We start from the raw sequence: 18,611 nt of genomic DNA on the forward strand, positions 1-18,611 counted from the left end.
CCCATTCGGGCAACACAAGAAAAGTGTGATTCAAAGAAATGTGTGAAGTATTAGGACACTTATGGCAGCTGCCTTATGAATGGATTAAGGGGGGGAGGAATATAGAAGTCACAGCAGAAAGAGACACGTTGGAGGACACTATGTTGCTGCCTTTTGCAACTGAGGAATTTGAGCTCTTGTAAACAATGGGGTTTTGGTCTGTTTGAAAACCATTGATATCTTTACTTGCATTAAGCTCCACATACCTCACAGTTCCATACATGGCGGCCTTGACCAGCGTGCTTCTCTCACAAGTTTCTCCCAGCCCTTGCAGAACATCAGTGCAGGTACACACAGTGCCACCCCAAGGATTCAGCACTGCTCCTGAGAGGTGTAATGTGATGAGCATGTTATTGTTTTTCCAGCTTCCCCCATGAGAAGCCTCAGGCTGTGCTGCTGACTGAGAAGGTGGCATGAGACGTGCACTGGATACTGTCAGGAACAAGCAGAACCTTGTCACATTTATATAAAAATGCTGTTTGCATCACGATGATTTGTCTGAAAGAAAGCAAAGCAATGCAATGGGGCTAGCTCAAAGTATACAAGAAATGATGAGGAAAATATATGGAGCCAAAATTCATTTATCTTAAAGAAGTTACATTTGATAAAGTCTTCTTTGCATTAGATGTATGACTGAGTTACATTTCTCATAGATTTTAGGATTAGATGCAGCCAACAAAGTGATTTGTCTCCAAGAGCAGGACATCATTGGTAAAATAACAAGGATAAAGAAGGACATGGCAGAAGTAGGAGGTGGGAAGCTCTACTCTTTAAAAACAAAAATACTTATTTATAAATGAAAACCCATGTTCTAAAAAAAGTTCTGAGGTAATAGGAAGCCTTTCCTAACTAAAAAATGCAGCCTTTCCTAACTAAAAAATGCAGATCTGCTTCCTCCAAAATGAATGTGCATCTGGATATACGATAGACAATGGATATATGATAGAAAGTAGCATTACTTTTAACATTATCTTTTGTCTTAGGATGGATTTCTGACAGAATAAGACTTTCAAAATACACAAGATAAGAACTATTATTTGTAGGTGGGACGTACCTCTGCTGTTTGATAGCAACGTGATTCAAAGCAAGTCACTGGTCCAACTTTTAAAGAACAGGGACTCACAGTCATTTCCACTCTGATGTTTCCAAACGTGTTCCTGCATCACAGCATTTTGTATTTCAGATGAGCTACATGAAGTGTTGGAATTATTTTATTATTATTATTACTATTATTATTATTATTATTAGTGCTTGTTACCAAAAGCATTTAAAGTTACAGCCACATCCAGGAAAGATTCAGAGCTGTCTGACTGCTTGGGCAGAAACAGTGCACTAGTATTAGTAGAAGAACCCATGTATTGAACTGTTCTTCAGCCAACTAGGCCTAGTTTTATGTCAGAACTACTAAAGTTTATTATACTTTAGGCTTAGAATACACACTTGGCCTGGGCCTGGTCAAAAAAGTAAAACAGATGCAACTGTATGCAACAAACTGTCAATGGCTTTTGTAGAGCAATAGAAAATGACTTTCATGTGTATTCCAAGCATATTTTTCATGCTTGTTACTATGAGGAGAAGGTCACAACAGACAACTGTAGAACTGCAAAAAGAAACAGAACTTCCAGACTAATTATATTTACAAAATACCAGTGGCATATTTTATCAACAGTCTATTTATTATTATGGAGAGCAGTCAACAGTTTTGCTGAGAAACAGAAAAATTTCTAAATAAAACCTCATATTAAATGTACCAGATAATGTGCTAGTTAAATATATACATCCATTAGAGACATGGCAGGACACAACCTTTACTTCCCAGGATACTTACTCTTACTCATATTCCTTTACCACAGATAACTTGGTACCCTACAACCAGAGCAGTTCATGAATCCAAAATGCGATACAGTCTTGGTTTATTTGTTCTAGTGATGAAACAGTTGCCTCAGAGATTAAATTGATTAATTGTACAGAACAGGTCTAGAATGTGCCATAGGACATGTCCTCAGTCAGAGCTTCCCACACATCCAGACATACTATTGCAAACAAATCTATGGCAATTTGGAATATTTTGCCTGAGAGATGTGTCATAAAACTTGTTGCACACCTTTCAAGATGTTTACTTCCGTACATTTGTTTTAATCATCAAGTTCTACAGTTCTCAAAGCCTTTAAGTTCTAGTCCTACCACTTCTCACTAGTCTGGATGATGCCCCTTTCTACAACTTCTCTTTTTTTTTTGCATCTAGCTTCTTCCCAGACTCAACAAATGGTAACCAAAGCCCTTCTGGCTGTTCTTCCTCCCAGCCGTGTCATCTTTAGACCATAGCAGAGATGAACCATTGTGGCAAAGTCACAAAGCCCTCAGAAGACTGAAAGATGTTATCATCCATCCATCTTCCTGAGACTGTGGGTGATTTGGTAGCCCAGAGTGGCTCATCTCCAACTCTGGGTACAACTGCCCACGTGTGTCAGCCATGGCTGTGAGTACAAGGCAAGAGCTGCCACTTGGGTCTCTGCAGGAGATTAAATACGTTGTACCATCTGTAACTGGAAAATCTGACATTATCTTCATAATTAAGTGCTTTCTTTTTTTCTGGAATTTTAGTTCATCCTTCCTCTTAAGTACATGCAATCCCATTTTCACAAGCTCTTCTACTAGTAGGTTTTTTCAAGCATTCATGCCTTAGGAAGCTGGTTTCAGCAAACTCCCTAACAGTGAAGCGACCTGGAGAAGGCTCTGCAACACTCCTATTTCTTCTAAAGTAGCAAAACTCATCATTACTTTGCTGCTATCTCATAATGCTTACTTAGAATTCTCTTGCAAATGATTATCTTGATTTTTTTCCAAAAACACACAGAAGTTAACTAGCATGGAGGCTTGGATCTATAAGCTCTCATCTTAACTATCTACAAGACTGATGCCACCAGCAGAACCCACATGGTCCATCTCTTCCAAGTGTTCCATTTTCCAGAGATCATTTATGCCTGTCATGTCCTGATCTTCCAGGCTTTCTCCAATGTGATTCTGTCCATCTTCCGAAGCAGTCCAGTGCTGCATTATGAAATGCTCTTCAATGTGCATATGACTCTGTCACAGAGTCTACACCTGGCTGAGAATTTTGACCTTACACCATCAAAATTCTCATATCCTGACATATCCCAGAATAATACATGGCCCCTTTTGAGATATTCAGGCACATTTCTCTCTGAAAAGTAAAAAAATAAAAATAAAATGCCATTAAAGATGCTCATGTTATTTACTTTGTGTTATTAATTCTTTGACACAGAACTTACTGCATCTGCATTCTCCAAGCAAGTACTACTTTATGAGTGCTGGGAAACCCTTGAAGAAAACCAGGCTATGAAAAGACCCCAGGAAACTGACATACCTACTCCTTTAATCACAGAATCATAGAATCACCAAGGTTGGAAAAGACCTAAAAGATCATCCAGTCCAACCATTCACCTACTACCAACAGCTCCCACTAAGCCATGTCCCTCAATACAACATCCAACCATTCCTTGAACCTTCCCCTTCAGCCCCCCCCCCCCAGGGTTGGTGACTCCACCACCTTCCTGGGCAGTCCATTCCAGTGCCTGACCACCCTTTCTGAGAAGTAATATTTACATTACATAACATTAGTCCAGCCTGAATCCCCCCTGCCGTAGTTTGAAACCACTCCCTCCAGTCCTTTAAGCTTCTTATCTTGTAGTTGTCCCTCTCAGTAAGTACCTAGCTTTTTCAGAAAGATCTGTCCTATTTGCAACATAGCTTCTTGATTGAGACTTCTCTTTATTTTTCCTTGGCCATGCCAAAGAAGACTTGTCTTACAGCTACATTTCTCAGTTGCTCTTGCTTAACAATAGTAAAAGCAAATAACCTGAAACATTCCTAATCTCTCCAAAACTTTCTTCAGCATTTGGTACCTCAGGCTGAGTACAAATTTGCTACAGACTTGTTTGCTTGTTTCTGAAAATGCAGTACCTTACTGGGCCTTGCAGTTCATGCATTTTTCAGTCAGTTGATGTTACAGGGAACAAGTCTGTTATCGATGAGACATCTGTCCTGAGTAAGCTCTGCACTGAGATACTGCATTATTTATCAGGACAGAGTTGATCATACTCCTGCAGTGACATTTGAAGCTTTACAGCTCTATTGTCTACTCAATTTATACTTTAATCTCATATTGCAGTGGGTGGAGGCACAGAAATCTTACCAACATGTTGTTTCCCGTGCAGAGTTACAACCAGCAGGTTGCCTTCTTCAGTTACTCACTGATCTTGCTGCTTTTGCCACAGCAGATAAAGCCCTCTTGTTCCAGGTCATGAGTCTCACGTTCCCCTGAGATACCAGTTCCATGCTCTGATGCTTCCATCCTATGGGCCCACAGGATTTTCAGGAATATTGCAGTGTCAAGCTGGTACTATACGTACCTAATTGATCAACAAGATGATTTGGGTAAGAAAAATAAACGTTGAAAAAAACCTTGTGGTTAACAAAGTGATATTCCACATACTGATAATGACTTACTGAACACTTGGGGAAATGGTCTTTTAATTTCAGCTGACTTTAAAAAACTATTTACTGAGCAAATGCACAATTTTATTGAGTGTTAATGAAATACAGGAACTTTATGCTGGTTATCGTGATTTAAAACGTAGAGAACTGTAGTACACCTAGCACACAGTCATTGCCTGATTCTACTAACAGAAATGAGCAGAACAGGAGATGGAAATCCCTTTAAAGTGTGATGGGTTTATAAAATACTGTTGTTCCAGTCTACCAATTTTGTATTAAAAACTGAAGGTCCAGCATAACAATTCCCATTTCAAATGTAAAAGTGTGCTGGGAAAATAGTCACTCTGTAGGCATGGACGCAGTTGTGGTTGTTTTTCTCTTCTACTCAAAGTCATATCCAAGGGCAAAAATTACTAATACTGCCAGTCTAGCTGAAGTTGTGAGTTATATCCTAGGCAGCCAGTTCTGCTGATGGGCAGAAATGACAGAGTAGGCTGTGACCAAAGGCTGCGCGATGCCTAAAGCTGAGTATGCCCTTCATGTGTCAACTTCAAAGTCAATGTCATCTGACCCCACTGTCAAATGGCTTAGAGACATCTGGAAAACTTCCTTTCTGCTACAGGCAGTTTTCTCAAAGCATGAGGTTTCTGTTGTATATTTTCTGTAATTTGATGCAAACAAGGACACAGTTCTAATAAAACAAGGTGAATTATTCAAGTTGGGTGTTATCTGGTAAACAAGCAAGTACTTCATGTACCTTCTTGAATTGAAGACACTGTTTTGTAAGGGTAGCTTCTGTTCAAAATCTTTTGAGGCATAATAATAATAACAATGACAAGCTAAAAGCAGCTTCACATTCTTAATTCTGGTCTAAAGATGTGTGATAGGCACTGTTAGGTAAACACGAAGAACACTGTGTTTCATTGGATGTGTTTTGTACTCGCTAGAATGAGATTTTATATCAAGATGCTCCATTTCCTCAAAGCGCAGGAAATTAAACTGGCGTGTAAGAAAGCACATTTCATTGTGAGGCTGGTCAGCACCCACAGAGGTTGCTCAGAAAGGCCGTCAAGTCTCTGTCATTGGAGATCTTCAATCTGCCTGCGTTGTTAATGTTTTGAGACATCAGCTGGATGTGATGCCATTGGGACATTAGCCAAACGGTGCCAAGTTTGTAATATAGTTAGCTTTCTATTCTGCTAATACCCACATGTGCATTTGCATAGAATCACAGAATGGTTTGGGTTGGAAGAGACCTTAAAGCCTTGAAGTTCCAAGTCCCTGCTGCTTGCAGGGCTGCTACCCACCTGCTCAGGCTGCCCAGGGCCCTATCAAACCTTGTCCCAGACGCCTCCAGGGATGGGGCATCTGCAGCTACTTTGAGTAGGCACCCATGCCAGTGCCTCAGCACTTTCTGCATAAATAATTTCTGCCTAACATCCAATCTAAGTCTTCCCTCTTAGTTTAAAGCCATTTTCCCATGTTGCTATCTTGATATGCAAAGGGTTGGATTACTTCCTACTTATAAGCTCCCTTTAAGTACTAGAAGGCTGCAATGAGGTCTCCCCGCAGCCTTCCCATCCCCAGGTTGAAGTAGCCCAAGTGAAACCCGACTGTGCAGCAGAAAGAAATACAGGACGGGACGAGGGGCTGCATGATCACTGCGCCTGCTTGCTGGCATTGCAGCACTGGGTCAATTGAGCAAGAGCACAGAATCACAGAATCACAGAATGACCCGGGTTGGAAGGGACCTCAAGGATCATGTAGTTCCAACCCCCCTGCCTGGCAGGGCCACCAAACACACACATTTACTAGATCAGGTTGCCCAGGGCCCCGTCCAACCTGGTCTTGAACACCTCCAAGGACGGGGCATCCACAACCTCCCTGGGCAGCCTGTTCCAGGGCCTAACCACTCTCCTAGTAAAGAACTTCCCCCTAACATCCAACCTAAATCTTCCCTCTTTTAACTTAAAACCATTTCCCCTAGTCCTGCTATTGTCAGCCCTTTTGAAGAGTTTACTCCCCTCCTGGGAGTAAGCTCCCTTCAGGTATTGAAAGGCAAAGCACTTCCTTCTCTAAACACAACCTGCTGTGGCTCTTGACTCAAAAACCCAGCAAGAAGACAGGAAACAAACATCTCTTTCTCAAGTTTTCCCTCAGAACCACAGCAGCAGCTCCCACCACATAACAAAAGGCCTAACGGGTTGAAGCGCCAGGCCCAGGGCAGCAGGATCCCACCTCATCCCGCTCCTCAGCGCTTCCCCCCTTCGCCCGTGGGGCGTTAAGCGCGTTCTTCTTTCCCCCATCACCGGGCGAACAGTTCCGCCCACTCTCTCGTCGGCAGCGCATCTCCCTGCTGGGCGGGCAGGAGGAAGCTCGCTCTCATCCCGCTCCTCCCTCCCGGTGCCGGCGGCGGCTCCTCCTTCCTCGTGTGACCCGCAGCCGCCTGCGAGCGGGGAGGAGGCGCGGCGCGGCCCCAGTGTGGCGACGGCGGGAGGAGGAGCGGGAGCAGCGGAGCGACGTCCCCCCGCAGCCCCTCCAACGGGCCCCGCCGGCGCCCCGAGCCCGCCGGAGCCCCCCATGCCCGTGTGGTGCTGCCGCTGCTCCTTGGCCGGTCCCGTCAGGTGAGGGGCGGCGCGGCGCCGGAGCCGCGGCCTCCGCGGGAGACGTGCGGAGAGAGGGGCGGGATGCGAGGGGCGCCCCGGCCGCGCGGTCACCTTGGGCAGCGCCGAGCCGGGCTGCGGAGCGCGATGCCCCGCGGGGTCGTGGGCCGTTCCGCCTCCGCCGGGAAATAAGAGCAGCCCGGCGGCGGGATGTGCGCTTGGAACCGGGTGTTACTCGTTTCTGCGTGACGGGATCCGCGCCGCTGCCGTCAGCCTGCCGCTATGCACGGCGCTGTGAGGGGCTTCGGGAACTGCTCCGTGAGAACGGCTCCTCCGTTAGGAACTCGAGGGAGATAACGGCAGCTGTTGAGAACGGTTTATTCTTTGCTAAGGGAAGAGAATGTTTACGCGTGGTATGTGTGTTCCTGCTTCTTTTTCTTTCTCATTTTCCATTAGAAATGTTGACTAACTGAGAATAACTACAAAGCGAGAGGGAAGCGACAGCGCCGGGTCTGGCAGCCTCGCGTCGCTGCGGTTCCCCGGCTGGGGGCTGAGCGCAGGCCATGGGCCGGAGCATCCCGTGGGGATGGGATGGGATGGGATGGGATGGGATGGGATGGGATGGATGCCGTGGGGATGGGATGGATCACAGAATCACACAGAATTGTAGGGGTTGGAAGGGACCTCTAGAGATCATCGAGTCCAACCCCCCTGCCAAAGCAGGCTCCCTACACCACGTCACACAGGTAGGCGTCCAGGCGGGTCTTGAATATCTCCAGAGAAGGAGACTCCACCACCTCCCTGGGCAGCCTGTTCCAGTGCTCCGTCACCCTCACTGTAAAGAAGTTCTTCCGCATATTCGTGCGGAACTTCCTATGCTGTACTTTCATCCCAAAGAGACCAGCCTCACTACTATGGCTCCCACACCTCAGGTATTTATAAACCTGGATCAAGTCCCCTCTCAGCCTTCTTTTTTTAAGGCTAAACAGACCCAGTTCCCTAAGTCTCTCCTCATAGGGGAGATGGGTCTGTTTAGCCTGGATGGATGCCGGTCCCCACCGTGCAAAGCTGGATGCTACTGGACGGCTTAGGGGCGGCCACCACCACTGTCCTAATTCAGGACCTTACCAAGCTTTGCTGTGCCGTTCCTATGAGGCAAGGACGTGTCTGATGTGCTGCTGCTTCGTGCGTGTGATAGCTGAGGAACTGAATGTGATGCTTAGGCAGCTCTGCACAGTTCAGTTCTGCACAAGAGAGATTTTCAGGTGTTTCTTTTGTTTCAGCTTTCCATCCTGTGAGGAGGTTGTATCCAGCCCCCCCCGCCCCCCGCTCTCTGCCAGTCCACCTGCAAAGCACAGAGTGCTGCTCCAGAGTGAGCTTGGAGTGCAGGCTGGCAGGTAATGGAGCCTACCTGCCCCTGCCTAAAAGAGCAGTGTGATGGTTAAACATCCTCTCTATTCACTTCAGTGTGCAGTTTGTGCTTTAACACACATCCGTTATCGTGACAAGCCAATGCACAGCTGTAACTAAGTCAAATCATAAATTTCCAACTTTTTTTTTTCGCCTGTAGTGCAGGAAGTACAGATGCAAAGTAGTCACTTCCAGAAGCAAATACAATTTCAGAAGAGCTTCCCCCTTTTTAGCCAATAAATGACTATCATGGGGCTGTGTGGTGGTGCTGTCACTGCTGTACAGCTCAGCCTGCAGCCTTCTGTCAGGCTTTGGGAACGTGCAGCAGATCCCACAGTGCCAAGGGAGCACTTAAGGATTTTTCTTAACATGGTTAAAACCCCCATGGTCTGCATCTGGGTTTTGTAGGAATCACAGTTCTCTCAATGTTTTGTATCACTGCTGACTTTTAGCTTTACATCTACCTGATCAAGGCTGTGTAGGTGTAAAGTCTTGTGTGCGGTTCAGCAGGTAGGAAAGCATGTGAGCTGCTCTTGTATATCTTACCTGCTTGGTTGGTCTCTGTGTTGTTTGTGGGCTAGGCAGGGTTTGTCTTCTCTTCTGATGGGGATAATGAAAAATGAGCTTTTCCGTATGGCGGATCAAAATAATGTTCATTGGTTGTACTTTGGCTTTGTATAAACTGAACTGGAAATCTGTGTCTCCATGGAGCCATCTGTCTGTTTTTATTGTCTTGCTGTGGACTTTCTAGGAGAAAATGGACTTGGATTTGCTGTTAGAAAACAACTCTTCTGGAGAGTAGAATCCTGTAGGTTGGATGAAGCATATCTATTTTAGTCTGTTTTTTTGTTAATTCTACAGCTCGTCAAATAAAGCATCCAAAGCAACTTTATTTTGAGAAGGTTGTTTTGACTCCGGTACAACTGTTTCATTTTCAGTTTTCTTCCATCTGTCCTCAATTAGAAACTACAACAGCTCTGAAACTGAAGGACAGCTTCTGAATTCCTTTGGCCAGTATTTTGGTGACAGCCTTGGGAAGAAGATAAAAAAGATGCCTTTATTAGAAGAAACTGTTCTGCCTGGGGACTCTCTCCTTAGCCTTCCTGTGGTAATAATAGGTGAGTTTTTTGACTCTTAAAACTCTTCACTGCTGCCATTCCCTTTATAGACTTGCTATAAGAAGTCATTTATCACTAAATGAATAATGCTTAACAGCCTTACGGTGTAGGTGCTTGCTAGAAAAATAGTTATTATGATTAACATCAGTGCCATCAAATCATATTGAAGTTCTTGTAGCCAGAGTACATTTGAATTCAGATGATGATTTGGCAAATGGAGCTGCATTACTTGGCAGCAGATAGATGAGTCTTAGCAGCACTGCTTGGATTCAAGCATTGATCATGAAGGGCTCGGTTAACATGGTACAATGTCTTCGTTGGGTTGCGTGGAGGTTGTTGATGCTGTGGTGCTAAAAATTTGTGGAGTCATACAGGAGAGTGAAAAGCATAATGTGAAGTGTGTGCTGTGTATTGATTAGATGCTAACCTGGTTTATTAATTGCATTTCTCTGTAGCATCTGCCATTAACATCTGAATATTGTCATGTCTTACCAGATGAATCCATGCCAGTTCAGCCAGCTGAGAGCAATCTTTTGTAGTCCTAATGAAATAGTTAAAGGGTTGTAGTTGTAAAATCTTGCTGAATGACAGGATGGCAGAGGGAATAGTCTCCCTGGGTACACAGCAAGGGTGGTTTGTATTGGGCTAAGGCTCTCGAGCAGCAACTGTCTGCTAGCTCCTTATGCCACAAGTTGATGAAGGGATAAAGAGAAGGTCTGAAATAAAAGAGGCTTTCAAAAACCTCCGAAGTCCAAAGCTGTTGGGACTACAGCAAATCAGCACCTTTCATTGTACATGCAGACAGGCAGAGAGATTCCAGAGAATGATATTTCAACATACATTCATTCAAAATCTCCATGACTTGGAAAGATCAGTGTTGGTACAGTGCACATTCTCAAAGGTTTCTTCATAATGGCTTAAAATAGTGCTCATGGAGTATATTTTATGTGAATGTGACAGACGTGAATCACTTGCTAAGTTCTGCAACGCAGTTGAAGAGCAACAGCTTCCTGGCATTTCATCAACCTTAGTTTAAGTTTACCATATGGCTAATGACTCAGTTTTCACTGTTTAGCTTTGCAAATATGTGTTATGCAAATACCTGTGCTCAATACTTACTTTGTCTAGAATGCCTTCCTCTTTGCTGATACCAAACACAGCTGCTTTGACTATTTGTACTTGGGAGGGAGAAAAGTTACCCACAGGTTATTTCACAGATACATCTGAGAAATGTCTCAAGTTTATCTCTCTCAGAATCACAGAATCCCAGAATGACCCGGGTTGGAAGGGACCTCAAGGATCATGTAGTTCCAACCCCCCTGCCTGGCAGGGCCACCAAACATACACATTTACTAGATGGACCCCGTCCAACCTGGTCTTGAACACCTCCAAGGAGCTGCACGTTCTCTCATTCATTGGCTGTCTGGAGAAGCCTTATGAGAGATCTAAATTGATCTTTAATATTGTAGAAGAACAACACTGTTTTTTCCTTCATCCATGTGTGTGCACAAACAGAATCTCTGCTGGCCTAATCCTGTGTGCTATTCCTGTGTAAGTGGAGTTTAACATTCTTTAAGCTTATCCATCAGAGTGTTTGTGTGAGAACAGTGAATTTAGAATCATAGAATCACCAAGGTTGGACAAGAACCCAACCATCCACCCATCACTCATTGTTCTCACTAAACCATGTCCCTCAACACAATGTCCAGATGTTCCTTGAACACCTCCAGGGTCGGTGACTCCACCACCTCCCTGGGCAGCCCATTCCACTGCCTGACCACTCTTTTGGGAAGGTAGTGTCTCCTAACATCCAGCCTGAACCTGCCCTGGTGCAGCTTGAAGCCATTCCCTCTAGTCCTATCACCATTTAATTTGACATGCTGAACTATGAAATCCCTTTATGTTCGCTTTGTTTCATAGTGCTAATTGACATACACATTTTTTTCCTCACCTGGTAAAAACTGTGCTTGGCTTATCTGGAAGAAGTTCTAAGGCAGGTGTTATTTTACTGTGATAATTATAAGCTGCTTTGAATCAGGATGGTAGTGGGTTATGCCACTTTATTGTAACTTTATTGCTGCTTATTTGATTACTTAATAAATTCTATATAAATTCTAAAACAGTTTCCTCTTTCTTTAATAGGAAATGGACCTTCAGGAATTTGTCTTTCATACCTACTGTCTGGATACAGGCCCTATTTGTCTCCTGAAGCTGTACATCCAAACCCCATTCTCCACACTAAATTAGAGGAAGCACGGCATCTTTCCATTGTTGATCAGGTAAGCTTGTTTTGCTGTCTTGTCCGGCTCTTTTCCTACCATAAGCTGCATTATGGACTGGTAGTCTTTAACAAGCCTATTAAAATGCTTTTGTAACTTACATAAGCAGCGGGTAGATGAAAAAAGGGCTTAATGTTCTTACCCTGCAAAGAATGAGACCACAGTGCAGCTCAAGTAGCTGTGTGGCCTCAGCCAACTATCTTTACCACTTGGCCTGTGCTGCTCTTACCTGCAAACTGAAGGGCAGTAGAACAGAATCATAGAATTACTCAGTACATCCCTTCTTCAGTGGCTCATTAACAAATTATATACAGGGCACTTCCAGATAAAAATGGTACATTCTGAGAGCTGCTTGTCTCATAGCAGGTAGGAGAAAAATGTGTAGAAGCAGCCTGCTTAGCTAATTGCATTTCTAGTGCATTAATAGCGTTCTTCTGTTGATTTAAATGATCTAAGGCTCATGATCCAAGGCTGCTGTGTTTGTCATGGTAGTTTGTTTTGTGGATCTAGAGAACTTTTTGTTTGTGGCATTTTTGGGTTTTACAATTTGCCTTTTGTAATGATTTTATTGCTTGCCAAAAGCGTCTGAAGCACCACTTTGTCAGCGAGGAGCTGATGCAGGCCTTCCAGCTCTCATGTCCTAGTTTGGCTGCAGTTGTGTGGTGCTTTAAGTTTGGGCACCACATACTGATAACGTACTTCAGATATGTGTTCAAGTTCCATTCATGGAAATACTATCAATTCTCTGATAAAGCAGTCCACTATCAGCACATATAAACGTTAGCAAGTTACTCTGTTCTTTGGATATTTGTCCCAGCTTTTAAAATACCACCTAGCCCTGCTGTTACTACATTAGTAGTATGTAATGAGGCAAATGTACTGTATTCAGAGTTACAGGAGTAAATCACAGCAGTTATTTCTAAACCAGGATCTGGAGTACCTGTCTGAAGGCCTTGAAGGACGCTCTTCAAACCCAGTTGCAGTGCTCTTTGATACGCTGCTTCATCCTGATGCTGACTTTGGGTATGACTACCCATCCGTTCTGCACTGGAAGTTAGAACAGCATAATTATATTCCACATGTAGTGCTTGGTAAAGGACCACCTGGTGGGGCTTGGCATGTGAGTAAACATTTCATATCATGATCATTTTGCGGTTTGGGACTTTTCTTAGTATGGTTGTTTTAAATGTCAATAGTGGCAATTGCAGTTTCCATTATCAAAGGTCAAGTGTGTTAAAAATTGGCAGAGGGAGAAGTTACTCTTTAATTGTTGGTATTGTGGTCTAACTGCTGTCTTGTGTTTCTTATTAGCTTAAATTATAACAAAGGTTATTCTCTAACTTTTCTCCCGTTGTTTTCGGGTGTGATTATACAAAATCTAAAATCTTAATATGGCCATATCCTGTTAATTTAATCATTCTTGTTTCAAATAATATTATTTCTAAGTAACCTGCTTTTATTTTCCCTTTCACTTGTCCTCTCTTCCTACTTTATTAGATCACATAGCTGATCATTAAAATATCTAACTGTAGGCCAAAGATCAGGATGTATGAGGCTGTATTTTGATATCAGTCTAAAGGAATACAGTGAGAAGAACTTTGCTGTTTCACATAAAAGTATCTATTTGAAACGCATCTGGTTGTGCATCTCAGTTTTTTCCTCCACTGTAGGCCATGGAAGGCTCCATGCTAACCATCAGTTTGGGGGACTGGATGGAACTGCCTGGACTCACTTTCAAGGAGTGGGCAGCCAGCAAGCGCAGGTAAAGGTGCTGCCTGAAGTACTGGGAAATAAGTTGTAAGAATGCAAAACTGGAAAATATTTGGCCTTCATTCTTTACAGGAAGGCTTCTTTTGTTTATTAAATTGCCTGGCATTGGAAATGATTTATGTACTCTGGAAGAAAACTGATGACGGTTGGCCAGAATATAATAGCTTTGAGTGCATCGAAAGCATACATACCAGCAGTGGTGTGTTTTAACATTTCTCAAATAAGAGCTGTTACTGTAAGCTGATTCAGTCATATAAAACCTACCAAAGTATACCAGAAGTTCCTCTTTCAGTGTGGGTGTCAACTTGAGCAACTTAAGTTGCTGTGGATACTAGCTTACGATTCAGGAAGTCAGTACCTCTCAGTATTTACTTTACAAAGCTGCAGCATCTGAAATGTTACAATCTATGAACTATACTTTTAAGAGGATAATTCATTACTTTCCAATGTTACTTTCCTGTAGTAAGTTCCTTGGAAAGCAAGTTAAAGAAAAACCACTGTCTTGCACAATCTCCTGGCATTTACTTTGAAGCTGCAATTAGTTCACAAAGGTCTGCGTCAACAGATGCACTTTGCTTAAGCCTGTTCTAAAACAAATATTCCTAACTTTGTTCTAATAACTTCCCTCTTAAAGTAAGTTGCTTTGACACATAGGGCAGAAAAGTAGAAGGATTTCTTGGGTATGTGTCTTAAAGAGCAGAGTGTTACTCATTTCAGGTTATCACTTACAGTGAAGAAACTGTACCTCTGTTGTTTAATAGCTTTCTTAGATAATAGGAAGGCAAGATTACTGTCATTAACTGAAATCCCATAAGCTGCTTATTATCTGAGGCTAATTTGTTTATAGTATTGTTGAAAATTACAGTATAAAAAGAAATGCTGAACTGTTTTACTACAGTTAAACAGGCATGTTTAAAAGTATCCACCATAATTAATGCTTACAGTCATGTGAAATAGTTTTCTTATACCAGGTGTCACCCTGACATTCATCATATCCATTAAATACCTCATTAGGATTTTCAGAGCAGTAACCTGAATTGAAAGCACATACACTGTCTTTTGAACTGTTAGGAATAAACAACAAGATCTCAAGTAAACAAGCTTCTAAGCCTGATTCAGTGGTTAACCTGCTATTTGCTACTGTTTCTTTTGGCTTATTCCTAGAGTGTGCTTCTGAAGCAGCAAACAGATTCATTCAACTTCTCAGACAGCTCAATTTTTTGTAAACAGGTCAAACATAAGGTAGTATCAGGATTCCAGTGCAAGAATGCTTTTTATTGGGCATCTGGTCATTGTAATCCTATTAAGGTGTTAATTAAGGGTCAGCGTGATACTTGCTTTTTTCATTCAGGTTGGATTTAATTCTCTGTTACAGAGCTACTTAATTTGATGCTTACTGAACTTATCTGTACTCACAGGAGAGTCTTTCGAGTTAAGCTCTTTTCTTCATTATGCTTTGCAAGCAATATACCAAACCTACAGTTTCAACTTTGGCTCTTAGCTGTTATGATATTTATTTATTTTAGTAGTCATTGAGTGCTACTTTAGCTGGTGTTGTACTGTAGATGGTCATGATGTTCAAGTGATTTTGTGAAAGGCTTCCATATAGACCTACTGTAACACAGCAGCTTTTATTTTTTATTTGTTCATCACCTTAGCACTTACTGTAATTGTTTACATTGCTTAAAAAGAAAAAGCTAGCTTGTCTCTTATATCAGGAATCAAGAGAACAAATAAAGCAATTTGAGTAAGTTTAAATATGTTGAACTCCACTCTGGTTACACTGGGCAGATTTAATGCTCTTAAATCTGACTGTTGTGTTGTAGATCATGGATGATGTTGAAAGTATTGATAAGGTCTTTATATTAACTGGAAACATTCAATTTTGTTTCAGAACTATAAAGAGTGACCGAGTAATGCCAGAGGAAATAGCTTGTTACTATAAACACTATGTTAAAGTCATGGGCCTCCAAAAAAACTTCAGGGACAATGTTTACATAACATCAGTATCCAGACTTTACCGAGGAGATGATGAAGATAGAAGTCAACTGAACGACAATATTCCAACGCAGCATTTGGAAATGGAAGATGGACAGAAACCACTGATTAAGCGAAACTGGGAAGTCAGAGGTTATCAGCGAGCAGCAGATGGTTCTCATGTGCCCTTCTGCCTCTTTGCTGAGAATGTGGCTCTTGCCACAGGAACTTTTGACTCTCCTGGCCGGCTGCATGTTGAAGGTGAAGATTTTCCTTTTGTCCTTCATTCCATGTCTGACTTTGGAGCTGCTGTAAGCAAAGGAAAGCTACGTGGGAAAGCAGACCCTGTGTTAATTGTGGGTGCTGGACTTACTGCAGCCGATGCAGTACTGTGTGCCTACAATAACAACATCCCCGTAATTCATGTGTTTCGTAGAAGAGTTACTGATTCAAGCCTGATTTTCAAACAGTTACCTAAAAAGCTTTACCCTGAGTACCATAAGGTCTATCATATGATGTGCACTCAGTCACATACCGGAGACTCTAATCTGCATTCTGCTTACACTAGTTTCCCTGAACACAATGTACTTTCTTTTAAGCCTGAAATGAAATGTGTTCTTCAGAGTGCCTCTGGACTGAAGAAAATTTTGAAGTTTTCTGTAGCCTTAGTTCTGATAGGTTCTCACCCAAATCTTTTCTTTTTAAAGGACCAAGGACATGGCATAGGTCATCACTTAAATCAGCCCATCACGTGCAAGGGGAATCCTATTGAGATAGATCCATATACATACGAATGTACTAAAGAAGCAAACCTCTTTGCTTTAGGTCCTCTGGTTGGAGACAACTTTGTGCGGTTTCTAAAAGGAGGCGCATTGGGCATTGCACGATGCTTGGCAATAAGACAAAAGAAGAAACAAGAGTTGATGGAAAGTGGGGATGGAGGAGGTGATGGGGTGCCATAAATAAGGCATTAGCAACTTTTCACGTGTGGAACTAGACTTAGTCTAACAAAACCCTCACTGACAGCAAAAGTTGTTAGCAGTCATATTTCTGTATACAAGTAACCTGTGCTTGTATTGTTTGATAAAGGATGCTGATACCATAATACTTCCTTTTCAAAAAGCAAAAATTTGATCTGCTATTACAACTGATCTCTACTGGAATTACTTCCAGGCAAGCAGAATATGAGACTAACTCTTACTGACCTACCTGTCATCTCTCGCTCAGCTGAGAGAGCAGACTTCCTCTGGGAAAAGCAATGCATGCCAGGGCGAGTTAATCTTTTAGTGTCAAACTTGACGAAATATTCCTATCCTGAAATTCAGTTAACTTCAAAAAGCAGAAGGCTGTTAGTAGAAAGTGATTCTTGGTCCCAAAGCAAACTTGGAGCCTTTTGAAGTGGGAATTTTATTTATTTGCCATAATAATACCTGGAATGAGCGCTTACTAAAATGGTCTTTACGAAGGATTTTCCATAAGCAGTGAAGTGTTGGTCAGCAGTTGCAAGTGACCCTATTTGGTAACTGGAATAAAAGAATAGGCATTCACATTTAATCTTCAGTGCATGATTTGACAATCCATTCATGTTGTTTTCCTCATGCAATGCCTAGAGTTTGGTGAGTAGAGAAAGACGTGACATGAGATGTTCCCCTGCGGCGATGTGTATATTGAGAAAACTCACCAACATGAACAATAAAGTACTGATGGAAGTGCTCTTAATACAGTGTCAGTATAATGAATATTTAGTGCACTGGTAGAAAAGTCTACGTGAGAAAGCTTTTCAGCTTCTTGCCTCCTAGCTCAGGAAGACTGGGATCACTTGAGTGATGAAGGTGGGTGGTAGATGGTAATATTTCCCATTTCACTTAGCCAAATACTGGTTATTTTTCTTTTCAGCTTGCGTATTTTTAAAACGCCGTGGAAAAGGACTATATCTTACAACCAGCGTAACAAAAACAACCATACTTTGTATGAAGGCTTACAGGTCGCCGTAAAATATAAACATTTAACATGTAACTACCTCTGAAGTTTCACATTTCTCCTCCGTAACAATAAGGCCTAGAGTTCATTTGTTGGATTTTGGTCTGAACGTGCTCTAGTTATTGACTATAGTAAGCAACAGCTCTCTGTTATTCCAGAATTCTCAAGTTAAGTGCTTTAGTTCATTACCACACACTTAAATCGGGATAATTCATAAAACAACCTGGGTAGACTCCTAGTTTAATTTTTCATTAGCGTTTTTCTGTGTTGAAGAATGTCATGTCCATTTAAGGCATTGTATTTGAGTGATTGAAATCTCCATATTAGAAGTTAAGTAGATTTTAAAGAGGGAATGAGGTTTGGACTTGGTCTGAAACTACCAGTGCTTGCTGGTACCCCAGATCACTTTCCCAGGGTATAGATACCTATAGTGACAAATGCCTGTTTTCTGTGCCAACTGAATTACTGAGTTCTGTGCCTACTGTCAGCCTTTATGTACCTGAGGAAGGTAATTAGGCTTGGATCGTGGAAGTCAAGTCAAAAAGGCTGAAGTATATAAAGATGAAAGTGAGTTGTTTGTTTGTTTGTTTGTTTTTCAATGGAAATCCAAAATTATTTATGAAGCGATGCTACTACTGATAAATTTTAGAGACAACTGCATTAGCATAAGGAGGGCAGACTTGGTGTTTGTTATATTGCCTACATGACTGGATTCAGCTGTAGGTTTTCAGCAGTGAATGTATTTTTAATACTGACATTTGGACTGGTTTTAATTATTCTAGGTTTATTTTGTTGATAAGTTTGAGATTCTATAATTAGCCTCTGTTAGTGAGAAGTGTGTATATAAATCTATCCTAAATCTGTGCTACCTTATCATTTAACTGAGAATTAATGTTGCAAGCGCTAGATTATAGACT

At 42.2% G+C, this 18,611-nt stretch overlaps 1 protein-coding gene and 1 long non-coding RNA gene across 3 annotated transcripts; one reads left to right on the forward strand and one right to left on the reverse strand.

Annotated features, from left to right (window-relative positions):
* Positions 1 to 232: 232 nt before the first annotated feature.
* LOC107310361 lies at positions 233 to 6,904 on the reverse strand. Its single transcript, XR_001553574.2, has 3 exons — positions 6,796 to 6,904; positions 4,256 to 4,472; positions 233 to 3,244 (listed from the first exon to the last, which is right to left on the reverse strand). It is a non-coding gene; the product is annotated as an uncharacterized LOC107310361 (long non-coding RNA).
* Positions 6,898 to 17,433, forward strand: OSGIN2 (oxidative stress induced growth inhibitor family member 2). 2 transcript variants are annotated; one of them, XM_015855914.2, is made up of 6 exons: positions 6,898 to 7,181; positions 9,534 to 9,688; positions 11,831 to 11,967; positions 12,896 to 13,087; positions 13,638 to 13,729; positions 15,632 to 17,433. In XM_015855914.2, exons 1-6 carry the CDS (start codon positions 7,138 to 7,140, stop codon positions 16,674 to 16,676), a joined length of 1,665 nt encoding a protein of 554 aa, XP_015711400.1. In that variant the 5' UTR covers positions 6,898 to 7,137; the 3' UTR covers positions 16,677 to 17,433. The 2 variants fall into 2 exon arrangements, with proteins under 2 accessions (XP_015711400.1, XP_015711401.1); XM_015855915.2 differs by lacking the exon at positions 6,898 to 7,181 and adding an exon at positions 7,258 to 7,573.
* Positions 17,434 to 18,611: the final 1,178 nt, after the last annotated feature.

Source organism: Coturnix japonica, chromosome 2, assembly GCF_001577835.2.
Source record: "Coturnix japonica isolate 7356 chromosome 2, Coturnix japonica 2.1, whole genome shotgun sequence".
Lineage (NCBI taxonomy): Eukaryota > Metazoa > Chordata > Aves > Galliformes > Phasianidae > Coturnix > Coturnix japonica.